Here is a 13,593-nt window from a genome sequence, read left to right as displayed (position 1 = left end):
CAGGCATACAGCTAAATATGCTGTACCTTTCCTTTCGTTTAGTTTAGTAATGTTGCACTACATGTACAGGTGCTCCACATCTGTCTGTCTGTCTGTCTGTCTGTCTGTGTCTCTAATTTAATTAATTAATAATTTTGCCATTTAGCAGACGCTTTTATCCAAAGCGACTTACAATTACGAATTACAGGGACATTCCCCCTGGAGTAACTGAGGGCTAAGTGCCTTACCCAAGGGCACACTAGTAGTGGTGTGGCTTCAGGCGGGATTTGAACTCACAACCTTCCGATCCCAAGTCCAACTCACTATCCACTAGACCACCACTACCCCCCTCTCTCTGTGTCTCTCCACACAGATCTTATATACACACATCATTTATGCAGAGGCAACAGTAGTCCTTGATATTGCAAGTGTGAAGTAGGATTCAACTGCAGTACATGGTACACAAACAAAAGCCAGACACACACCCACCCACACACACCCACCCACACCCCCAGCATGAGACTGACCTGACGCAGCCCTCAGGTACGTTGGGTACGTGGAGGGTGACGGGGATGGGGATGGCGCTCTCGGCCCTCAGGGTGGTCATGGCCCTCAGCGCCTCGGGCTCGCTGCGCGGGGCCTTCACCCAGGTGCAGCCCAGGTAGGACAGCTTACTGAACTGGACGCTGTCCTCCTCCTCCTGCACCGGGAGGCTGCTGCCCACCACCGGACACGCAGACGCCTCGGACTGGGCTCCCACACCTTCACCTGAAACATCCAATTCAAGCACCTTTCAAGCACCTTTCAAGCACCTTTCAAGGACTTTCAAGACTTAGTTAATTCCCTCAAATTCAAAGACCCAACACGGCATAGTTTGAGACAGAACTAGTTTATTCATTTTTGAATATATATTTATTTTATTTTTTTAGAGAGAGAGAGAGAGAGAGAGAGAGAGAGAGAGAGAGAGAGAGAGAGAGAGAGAGAGAGAGAGAGAGAGAGAGAGAGAGGGGAATTCAAGCACTTTCAATGACCCATGTCTATTTTCAAAAACTTTTAAGACCTTGATTTATTTCTCTGAAATTCACAGACTTTCAAGGATTTCAAGGACCTGTGGGAACCCTGCTCTGAGGACAGGACACACAGGGCAAAGGGCAAAGGTCATTCCTGCTGGGGGGTCACTGGTCAAGCAAGTGTGCTTTTCATTTGTTTTACATAGAGTGGTGGGGGGGAATAAGTATTCAACATCAACATCAAAGATGTTTGGCTGTGTAGGTTTACTGAGTTAATACCAATGTCTGGTCTATCTTTCACATGAAGAGATAAATGGTAAATGGACTGCACTTAGATAGCGCCTTATGCCAAGACCACTGTATGCAAGCGGTCTTGGCCGACTCGCTCTGTTAAATTGTTATCTGTGTAATATCACAGTTCAAGGTACAGTATGTGCATTAGCATCAGCATTAACTGTTACTGTACCATAACAATTCTAGGTTGGGGCTCACGCTTTTTAATTTGTTCAACTATAATATGGAGGGAAAATGGATACTCATACAGACAAAAGGTCATTCTCAAATTCAAGCCCAGTGCTTGATGGTAAATGGTAAATGGACTGCACTTATATAGCGCCTTATTCCAAAGCGCTTTACAATGGCCTCTCATTCACCCATTCATACACAAATGGCGGCAAGCTAATTTGGGGTTCAGTCAGTGTCTTGCCCAAGGACACCTCGACATGTGGACAGGAGGAGCCGGGGATCGAACCGCCGACCTTGCGATCATTAGACACCCCTGAGCTCTACCTCCTGAGCCACGGTCGCCCTTGAGTACAATTCCTCACTTGAACTGGGATGGAACTAACCAGGATCCAAACTGTTATTCGATATATACATTTGTAGTGCAGGTCATGAGTTCAAATCCCACCAGGGAACACCACCACTAATGTGCCCTTGAGTAAGGCACTTAGCCCTACGTTACTCCAGGGAGAGACTGTCCCTGTAATCTCTAATTGTAAGTGCTTTGGATAAAAGCATCTGCTTAATGGTAAAAATGTAAATGTAGTTTCAACAATGCTGTTTAGACAAACCACGTTACCGTTGGCATGTAACCTGCAATTAGGACTGTCCTAAAACAACCCTGGACAGCTGAGCAAGCTAGTTATGACTTATGAGAAAGAGGAAGTAGCTTCTTGGTGTAGGAAGTGGTAACTAACATGACCTGTGGTGTCGGACTTTCTCACTCAACAACAGGAAGTAGAACAATGAGAGAGCGACACCTGGAAGTACACTGCTGACTTGCACAATCGCTAACAACACTGACACTGGCAGATTAGTAAAGTAAAACATTAATGTGCATTCTTCATACTTATCATAGAGATTCTGGGCCAAAGAGCATGCATATCTCTCCTTTGTGAAATATATATAGATCATATTTTCTCCTTTGTTGCTTATATGTTCGGACCATTTATTTTAATGAGTCATAAAACAAATTGTATGAGTAAAGCCAATGGTGTAGGCTTAAGTTACAGGTCCTCAAAACCCACCTCTTCAAGCTTGCCTTCACCAGTTAACCCTCGCCCCCTCCCCTTCCCATGTGTCCCCAGCACTATTAATTAGGCCCCTACACTTAGTTTCTTTTATTTATTTATTTGATTTTTTATTACTACTTGATCTTTTCAGTGTGTAAAGCGTCTTTGAGTGTCTAGAAAAGCGCTATATAAGTCTAATGTATTATTATTATTATTATTATTATTATTATCATTATTATTATTATTATTATTATTATTATTATTAGGTTTGTAGATAGCCTACGAATTCTGTGAGTAGATCCTTAATTCTGAGTCCTCGCTAGTTCTAGCATGTTTGTAGCAGAGCTCTACTGTATGTTTGGATCGGACAAACAGTCTCTCCAAGGGCATGCAGATATCTCATTACCTACACTCTGAACCAGATTACATTCTTTATAGATTTTCCGTACAGTAATGCATTAGTTAGTTAGACAGTTTTCAGATATCTGATAAGAAGGTAGATAAGATGTATTTATACATGAGAGGTCAGCAGGACTTGTTTATATAGCATTCGTAAGACATGGGCTCATATCTTACTATGAGATTCAATACTCACACAACTTAAACCTTTCCCCTTCCCAAAAGTGTACAAGGGTGTGAGCAAAACGTACGGCGAAAACACACAGCACGCGTCAACCTCAGCAGCGCATGTGTGTTTCATTTCGGCGCCCATGTTAACGTATGTGTGTTTTCGCCGTTTCGTCAGACATGCTTCTATAGCTAGACGTCGGCTCGACGTGAGGTAAGACGGAGACTGAAGACCCATCTCTTCAGGCTACACCTTAACTGCTCCTCCTGAGACATTACCACCCCCCAGCACTACGTCTCCTGAGACACCTGTTTTCCCCCTATCCTATGCCTCCTAAGACTCTACTGCCCCCCTTGTAATGTCACTTCAGTGTCCCCATTGTACTGTCTCTCCCCCCAAAAAAAGACTTTCACAAGGACTGCCAGTGGCCCCTGGCCTGAGCTAGATTACGCCTCCTGCTAGAACTGGTGAATTGATGATTCACTTCCTTAGTCAAATGTATTGATTGTAAGTCGCTTTGGAATAAGGCGTCTGCTAAATGCCAAAAAGGTAAAATGCATGAGCGGTGTTGGGTACCTGAGGACAGGGGGTCCAGCGTGAGGCCCGGGGTCTGGGTCTTTGGGTCAGGAGGCGCAGTGGAGGAGGAGGAGGAGGAGGAGGAGAGCTCTGGGTCCTGGAGCGTTTCTCTTCTCTCCACCTCACCTTTCTCTTCCTTCCCGACGTCGTCGTCCAACACCTCCTCCATCGCTCTCTCCAGCTGCTCGTTACCGTTCCAGGACATCTGAGAGAGGGATGGTGGAGAGGGTGAGAGGGAAATAACAGATGGATGAGCAACAGATGGATGAGTGAGTGAGTGAGTGAGTGAGTGAGTGAGTGAATAAATTAATGAATACTCGAGTGAGTGAGATTATATAAACTAATGACATGACTGACTGACTTAATGTATAATGTATATAGTAATAATAAAGTATATAGACTGACTGTCTGTCTGTCTGTCTGACTGACTGACTCTCACCTTGAGTCTAATGTAAGTATATAGACTGTCTGACAGACTATCTCTGTCTGTCTGTCTGTCTGTCTGTCTGTCCCTCACCTTGAGTCTAATGTATATAATGTATAAGTATATAGTCTGTCTGTCTGTCTGTCTGTCTGTTGGTCTGTCGGTCTGTCTGTCTCTCACCTTGAGGCGGGGCTTGCCCTCGGAGCCTGAGGGGGATCCTCCGGCGGAGGGCTGCACCAGCACAAACTCCTCGCTGGTGACGGTGGCCACGGATTCGGTGGAGCCGCTCACTTTGCCCAGAGAGGAGTTGTCATCCATGGTTACCCAGGGTGCCCTGGGGCAGGTGCTCTCCCCCGCCCTCACAGCGCAGCGCAGCCTTCTGGCCCCTGTTGCAGCAGACACCTGGACACACCTGGACACACCTGGACAACACAAAACACACACAGGCCTCTGGTCACATCACTGTCTTATAGTCTGTTATAGATGCACCGATACCACGTTATTTAATTTTTTACCAAGTTATTTTTTCAGGGTCAGTCCCACTCATATTTAGACAGATGTAGTGAAGACAGACAGGAAAGTAAGGAGAAGAAGGGCATGAGGGCAAGTCAGCAGGGCATGGGCAGGATTCGAACCCATGTCAACATGGGCATATGTGTGGGCAAGTGACTATTATCGTAAGCACACCCCACGCACACGGACAACCTACCCATAAGCACACCGTCATTTTTATTCAAATACTCAGCCTACCTCTACCATCCAATGCCACTGAGTGCAATACTGCTTTTTATAAGATTTGTCTTACTACCACTAATGTATTGCTCAACTTGTCTCTTGTCTGATTTGTTTTACTTGTCTCTTATAACCAGACACTTTATTTCTCTTGTTGCTGCAATGTCGAGGAACTGAAGCCTAAGAATTGTACTCTTCTATTAGGGATGTCCCGATCCCACTTTTTCACTACCGATACCGATACTGATACCTGGGCTTCGGGTATCTGCGATACCGATACCGATCCGATATTTGTATAAATGTTTTGACCCCTGAATAATAACAAATACCTCCCCAGTATATAGTCCACACCAACAACAGTTAAATTAAAGACTGCCAGCCTTTATTAAAGCAACAAATGCGACGTGTTGTGGATTGGAACTACGGATCATAAGCTTTCAAATGATGTGTCATACATTGAAATCCGAAAAAATATGAAGTTAGAGTCATTTGAATGTTGTTAGACGTCAGGCACATATAGGGTTAACCTCTTTGTAATGAAACCGGAAGCACACAGCGCTATGCGCATTTTAAGCGCATATAGGACTCGCGTGAAGCATTTCTGCGACACGCGTTTCTGTTCACTGTTTTCATTCCCTCATCGCTTATACACATAAGTTTGACTGCGCATGACAGTAGGATCGGATCTGAGCCTTTTTTTTTCTGGTGCGATCCGCGATCCAGCATTCAGGTCCAATATCGGGGCGATATCCGATATCAGTATCGGATCGGGATATCCCTATCTTCTATACTTGTATAATGGGATGTAGATTAACAATAAACTAGAAACTGAAACTGAAACTTGAAACTTGCTTACAATTTGTGTATTATTGGTTGGGCTAGGGTGTGGGAACGGAGATTGTGTGGTGTGTCAAAGTAATAGACTAGTCAACAAGAAAAGTTATGTTGCTAATCTTTTTAAAATATAATCTTTTTAAAATATATATTCTAATTTGAATATAATAACTTAGTTTATACCTATAAGTAATAATACCTTAGTTTATTTGAGTTAATAACACTCTTAACATTATATATAAAGAGAATGTGAAAATTACAGCAAGTATGAAAACACAGTCAGTAATGACAAAAAAAAGAAGCAACATAGAGAAGCAACACACAAAACAGGGTAACTATTTAGGGTGTGTGTGGCCCTAGAGACCAGAGCTGTGCCATGTCATCATAGCCTCATTCTAACCTGTGAGACTGCAGTGAGGAGGGCGTTCAGACTGAGTTGACAGCAGTGCCCAGAAAGCTGCCAGCCCAGACATTACACCCAGCCTCCATTACCACCACGTCATCTGAAATGGATATTCCTTCGATTCATCAGTCAAATTACGCTCAGGCCCAGCTTGTGCTGAACAGCTCAGAACACAAAACAGGCCTCTGCTCTGCACTTTGTTTAGAATATGAGTCTGAATCTAGCCTACTACAAGTTTTGCCAATTTGACTCTCTCTAGAACATTTGCTTCACTTGGAATCAGAGTTTAGGATAGAATTCGCTTTGCTCTGCGTCGTTTGGAGCTGTGAGAACGCGCATTCGAAGTCGCTCCCGGAGCAAACAACCGACGCATGCTCCGCTTGAAAAGGGTGGTTTCGCTCCGATTAGAAACGACGCGTCGAGGCTGTCCATAGGAAAACAACAGCTCATGCGTGTTGATCTGGATAAGAGTGGGACGACGGACAATTTTAAATTTTTCGGACTAATCAACTACCACAGGGCGACTGTTTTGGCCGCATTTGCGAGTGAATATATTTCTGTGCGACTTGGAAATACATTCAATAGCACCAGTGCGACTAAAAGACTGCTGAACTACTGTCATGCGCAGTCAAACTTATGTGTATAAGCGATGAGGGAATGAAAACAGTGAACAGAAACGCGTGTCGCAGAAATGCTTCACGCGAGTCCTATATGCGCTTAAAATGCGCATAATGGGTATATGGGATACAGCTCTCATAGTTCGTAGCGCTGTGTTTTGTTAGCCGCTAGCTGCTAGCAGCGTCTGCTTCCGGTTTCATTACAAAGAGGTTAACCCTATATGTGCCTGACGTCTAACATTCAAATGACTCTAACTTCATCTTTTTTCGGATTTCAATGTATGACACATAATTTCAAAGCTTATGATCCGTAGTTCCAATCCACAACACGTCACATTTGAAAGTGTTTATGTAATTTTTTTACATTTGAAAGTGTTTTGTTTATATATATTTATATTATACAATTTACCAGTCATATTCTGGAATGTGTCTAAATGTTAAAGTTCCATAAGTATAAGCAAAATAAAGTAACAGTTTGTAAATAAATAGTAGCATTTTTTAAGAATGAACCGTGAACCGTGACCCAAAAACCGAGGTTCATACCGAACCGTGGGCCAACTGAAATTAATATTCTTACTTCCCCTTTACATTGTGTGAGTCTCCATTTTTATTACGGCCAAGAGCCGGTTATGATCATTTTGATATGTTATGATTATGATAATTTGTTGTCGTTGTTGAAGAAAATTGCGCAATTTTCATTGTGCTACTGAAATTCTTGGTGTGCTACTAAATTTTTCAACATGGTAGCACAGTGCTACCTGGGGAAAAGGTAAGCGTCAAGCCCTGTACCACGTCTGTTGCTTCGATTGCGTATGTTACTTCGTTTACATAAAGGGCTGTGAGAAGGCAAATCAGATAAAATTATTAAATTATAATAAAAATTATAGATAAATAATTTATGCAACAATGTTGCAATCTCATCCACTTGCTCCGGCTCATGATTCGGATTTTCATGTGAGAATGACCTTAAAGTAGATTTTTTTCCCCTCTTTGTAGTTTTCAATAGTCAATAGTCAATAGGAGACACATTCACATTTTAAAATGACCCCCGAGTCAAGATATATTCCTCTGAATACCCTGATCAGTCCTGATGTCCCAAATTGCCAATTTACGGTACAACAACTCTCAAGATTAATAATAATAATTCATTGTATTTATATAGCGCTTTTCCGAGGCTCAAAGACGCTGATAATAAGGGAAAAACAGAACAAACAGAAACAACAAGCAACAGATAACATGAGCACATAAAACACAGAGTTAACGAACTGGGAACACAGTAATGCAGCAATGTCCAGGGGGTTAGGGGAGATGGTTAGGGGTAGGGGAGGTTGTATGCATGGGAGAATAGGTAGGTTTTGAGGTGGGATTTAAACGTGGAGAGTGAGGGTGAGTCTCTGAGTGGTTGAAGATGACAACCATCTCCCTCCCATACGAGGACTTTCTGTTGAACACAACGAGTCAACGACTGTAAACGAACGGACACATTCAAGTCTGACGTCACCCGATTCATTTCAATAGCTTGTGTTGCTAATCCACCCAGCGAAAACTACACATTTAACGCATGCTTCTACTTCCTCATCACCATGTTGGTGTGTCCGCCCACTGAACATGCTCAGTATTCACTCCTCTTGTCTATGACAGTCTTGTCTATAGGGCAGTCACGAGCAGGGCTCAGCCAATCAAACTCGAGCACTGGGTTGTCAAACAGGAAGCATAGGAGAACAGGTAGACCTCTGCCGAATGAGCTGCCTTGCACACCTGGTTACCGATACGAGAAGCACACAGAAATACAAACACAGGGCCGAACATGCAGATACAGCACTGCATCATCCTGCTGCTAAAACAATAAAGCCATAAGGACTCTCAACACCTGACTCACTGCACTAACCCTGCCAGATGTACTGCACTACTTTATACGTTGTAAATATTGACTATGATTTTGTCTTGTGGTTATGTGTGTACATGTCCATATGTGATAGTCATGTGGAATGTGTGGAATGTTTGTATGTTTGATGTATTTGACACTGCTGTATTGAGCTTTTCCATCTGTACCGACAAAGAATTCCACCGACCTTGGTCGTGTGGTCATTAGGGCTGTTACGATTATTCGACGTCGTCGACGTCACCGACTACGTCAATACGTCGGTTAGCGTAATATGCGTCGGTTAGTCGTAAATAAACAAAATGGCGTTGTTTTTTTTTTTTTTTTTTTTTTAGCTTTATTTTACCAGGCGAGACAATTAAGTGTATGAGTGAAAAATGGATAGCTACTAGCTAATGTTACACAAGCAATGTAGCTCACCACAGTTCGTATGTCTTGTCTTCTGGTGTTAGTAACGTTAGCTATGTAGCTGGCTAGCTACGGTAGCCTATTGTCATTGTGGTGCGAGCACCTACTGTACGTTATCTAGCTCGTAGCTCGCATGCTACGTTAGCATCAATTTAGCTAATCATAACATAGCAGCGAGAGTAACGTTAGCTAGCTATGTGTTGTGGTGATGGACAGACTTCTAAATGGCCATGTTGGCATTCAAGTTGGCTAAACATAGCAGTGAGGTGGAGACAAATACTATATTTTTTTTATTTTTTTACAGTACAAAAATTATCGTTAGACTTATCGATAAATTAGTCGTTAGACTAATCGAATAATCGATAAAATAATCGCTAGATTAATCGTTAGAAAAATAGTCGTTTGGGACAGCACTAGTGGTCATTAAACGATTCATTCATTCATTCATTCATTCATTCATTCAAGGGGAAAGCACATATAGAGGATATATGCAGTGACCTTAATGGATTTCCTACATCGTAATTATGGATCTAACTAATGGACTGACCATCCATTATGTCAAAATTATAGATTTCTTTGAGTATTGAATGTTTTGAAGCTATAACGTTTTTTTACAGTTACAATGTTTTTAAACCATGTAGAAAAACGCTTACATTTCGGAATCTGATGGGCTAAGACAGTTAACTGACCACACGATGAAACAATTATATGTTATATTCTTCAAGAATCAATAGCAAGGCCTACATATCATTCATTTAAACAACTGATGTACCAATCTGAGATGTCTCCCCTTTAAAGATAGCCTAGTGGTTAGGGTTAGGATTAGGGTTACTGAGACCTGTCACAGTGAATGAATACAGCCTAGCTTTATCCTACAAACTGTCTCCCAGTTACAGTAAGCAGTTACAGTAAGGGAATAGGGCCCCACATATCCAACCTTTAACGCAAACCTTAAGAAGTGGCATTAAACAAACCAATACTGTAACCATAACCACGGCACCCATAACTCTCTCTGTAACCATAACCACCCATAACTCTCCCTGGGCATCCCCTTGTTGCACTATAGACTGTCCAGCTACCTTTCCCTCAGTACCATCGCACTACCTTATTTTCTGTCTTATTTTGCATTTTTAACCTGTGCACTTAATTTTCTACTGCACCAATGTCTGTCCTTATGGTCACATACTCAGTGTTGTATGTCCTATTGTATTCTGTTGTGATGTTGTCCATTATTCTTGTTGTTTTTAATCTATTGTACCATTTTATGTCATGAGGACTACGGATGCAAATGAGCTCACAGCTAAATCCGGCTTATTTACTGTCACCATACTTTGTATAAGTGACTGTTCATTAATGTGCAGTGCACTGTCCTGACTAAATAAAGATCTATCTATCTATCTGAATATACAAATACCTTGTTTTAAAGACTAATTTACCTTGAAACTCTGCAGAAGCGTCTGTCTGTATGTCTGCTGCAGCAGCGAACAGAAGCAGCTGGGAGCAGCTAGTCCTGTTCCCCCTCGAGGCTCGGGATAGTTTGTTGTTGTGGTTTGTGGTCTGAAATGCTGTAGCGCCTGAATATCCCCTCAGGGATCAACAAAGCACCTCTCTATCTATCTATCTATCTAAAGAGTTGCTTGCTAACACTTGCTAGCCACCTACGCTAAAACGCCGTCAATGTGAAACACGTGGATGGAGGATGTAGGTCGTGTAGTAGAGCATAGAGGTCTTTGACCCCTTGTCGGTGAAAGAGTCCACACAGTTACAGTCACACACACACACACACACACCCACACACACACACAGTTACAGTCACACACACACACACACACACACACACACAGCATGGCCTGTTGGGCCACTGTGTCCAACCGAGACAGCGGAATCATGTGCTTCTATCACACTCATTCAATTACGTCCATTACAAGCTGCTGAGGGGGGGACAGGAACATGAATGGTCCCAGTGACCGGCTGCTAACGTACCAAGACTAGGATTGTTCTCAATCTTCTCATACTTCTAGAAGCAACTGTAGTTGCACATTATTTTGCCGTACACTAGGTACAGGACACAGCAGCACACACACACACACACACATACATACATACAGTACACGTACACACACACATACAGTACACACACAGTACACACAAACATACAATACACTCATACAGTACACACACACACTAGGGATGGACGGTTTCCAATTATTGAAACCGAAAAACCGTCAAAGACTAAAACCGGGGTTTTCCGGTTAACCGAAATTAAAATAAATAAATAAAATTTAAAAAAAAAAAAAAAAAAAAAATAACAAGAGCGCCAATTTCAAATAATTGAGCCCTACTGCTACAATACACTCATGTCGAACACCATTAAAACACCGTAAGCACAGTCGCAACACATTTAGGCTACTTAGTTTCACAAATATAAGTGGAAAGGCAGACTTTTGTAAGCTACACCATACATGAAAACACATGAACACTTAACACACCAGCTCCGCTGATCCAGGGTGCACGCCTGCACGGAAGATCATCTCTTGGAACAGCGTCTTCATTGAATGAACTGCTTTCTCAATATCTTGGTTCTTAGACAAAGTTTCAGCTGCTGCTCAATGTATTTAAATATTTGAATACTGCTCAATAATCACTGAAATATTAGACTTAGAATTATGCAGTGAACATACTTAAAGCTTTTCATAAAAACCACATGCCGCGAGACTGACTCGTCCTGAACTGTCGTAAGTCAATCAACAAAGAATGCCCCATCAAAATAAAAGTGCCCATGGTAGAGCTGTCAAAATAGAGCTTTCAAAATAAATGTACTAATACAGATAGAGATAAATACAGAACTACCTTTGCGTCACTAAGACCGCGTATCTTCTGAGACATGCGTTCTGTCATCACTTTCAGTAGCGCCTTCACACACAGTGGCGCTGTGCACAAACACTCTTGATCCGTATAGCTCTTGTTTTATTATATTGTGGTTTAGTAAATACTGCACTTGGAGTTACATTCAATGCATGATTTGTGCTATAGAACACAAATAAAGTTTGATTGATTGATTGATATCAAATCAAATCACATTTTATTTCTATAGCGCATTTCTCACAAAAGTGACCCAATGCGCTTTACAGAGAGCAGCGAAAATGATCTTATTAAATGTAAGCGAGTAATTGTAAAAAAAACTTTCCTATCTACCAATAACTGAAGGCAACTATCTTTCCCATAGAGTGATTCGTTACCCTTAAATATAATCCCAATTAGATATTAATCCTCAGTTATTCTTCACAACTGACCAAACCTCTCACTCATTGCGCGGCAGATTCAGACTGTATCATTGTTATTTTCACACACGACAAACATGTGACATGTTCCAGTTTTATTCTTTGAACAACATAGAATATACAATAGAATAGAAAACGTTCGCGCTCGTTCACGCTAGCCATTGTTTTTTTTCTCCTCACTCTCTGCTCTGAAGAGAAGCTGTCACGTGACCCGTCTTTTTAGACATGTCATTTATTTGACAAGTTATAACAAAGTTAGTGTTTACAAAATCACTTTTATAGCATCTTCAACGACACACTCTTGAACACACTCTAGGCATGTATTATATAGCAATCTATGATATTTTGATAAAATGTAAAAAAAAAATAATAATTAAAAAACGTTTCTATTTTTATAAACCCCGGTTTTCGGTATAACCGAAAAACCGTCCATCCCTAACACACACACACACAGTACACGTGTACACACACACATACAGTACACGTACACACACACACACACACACAGTACACACATACAGTACACACATACAGTACACACACACAGTACACACACACACAGTACCCACACACAAACAGCTGTGCAAATGGTATGGTGTTGGCACAGAGACCATGCTCTCGTAAGGACAAGTCTAGTCTTGCCAGACACCCAAACACCTGCAGTAGACTCCTAACCTCAGGGAACGAGGGCAGCGTTGTGGCATGTGATGATATAGGCCTATAGGCCATATATAAATACACCATGTGTGTGTGTGTGTGTGTGTGTGTGTGTGTGTGTGTGTGTGTGTGTGTGTAGATGGTACCAGTCTCCTGGTCAAGGTCTCTGAGCGGCCCAACAGAACAGCTCTCAGGGCAGATCTCACACACACACACACACACACACACACACACTAGGGATGGACGGTTTTTCGGTTATACCGAAAACCGGGGTTTATAAAAATAGAAACGTTTTTTTATCGAAACCGTCTGAAACCGGATTTTTTTTTTTTTTTTTTTTTTTAGAAGAATAAAATAGAATAAGAATAAAACTGGAACATGTCACATGTTTGTCGTGTGTGAAAATAACTGATACAGTCTGAATCTGCCGCGCAATGAGTGAGAGGTTTGGTCAGTTGTGAAGAATATAAATATATAGATTGAATGTAACTCCAAGTGCAGTATTTACTAAACCACAATATAATAAAACAATATACGGATCAAGAGTGTTTGTGCACAGCGCCACTGTGTGAAGGCGCTACTGAAAGTGATGACAGAACGCATGTCTCAGAAGATACGCGGTCACTTAGTGACGCAAAGGTAGTTCTGTATTTATCTCTATCTGTATTAGTACATTTATTTTGAAAGCTCTATTTTGACAGCTCTACC

General features: G+C 41.9%; 1 protein-coding gene across 1 annotated transcript in view; it reads right to left on the bottom strand.

Moving 5' to 3' along the window:
- rabgap1l (RAB GTPase activating protein 1-like) overlaps window positions 1–10,461 on the bottom strand; it is a 187,672-nt gene extending 177,211 nt beyond the window's left edge. Inside the window, exons 1-4 of the mRNA XM_080548270.1 lie at window positions 10,384–10,461; window positions 4,252–4,493; window positions 3,648–3,852; window positions 507–747 (exon numbers count right to left, since the gene is read on the bottom strand). Coding sequence (XP_080404396.1) covers window positions 507–747; window positions 3,648–3,852; window positions 4,252–4,389 — 584 coding nt within the window. The 5' untranslated portion in view covers window positions 4,390–4,493; window positions 10,384–10,461. The remainder of the gene's footprint in view (window positions 1–506; window positions 748–3,647; window positions 3,853–4,251; window positions 4,494–10,383) is intronic.
- Between the last annotated feature and the right edge of the window lie 3,132 nt (window positions 10,462–13,593).

This window comes from Nansenia antarctica (genome assembly GCF_963989245.1).
Source record: "Nansenia antarctica genome assembly, chromosome: 1".
Lineage (NCBI taxonomy): Eukaryota > Metazoa > Chordata > Actinopteri > Argentiniformes > Microstomatidae > Nansenia > Nansenia antarctica.
The sequence above is the reverse complement of the archived record's forward strand: the minus strand, read 5'-3'. Positions and strand labels throughout refer to the sequence as shown.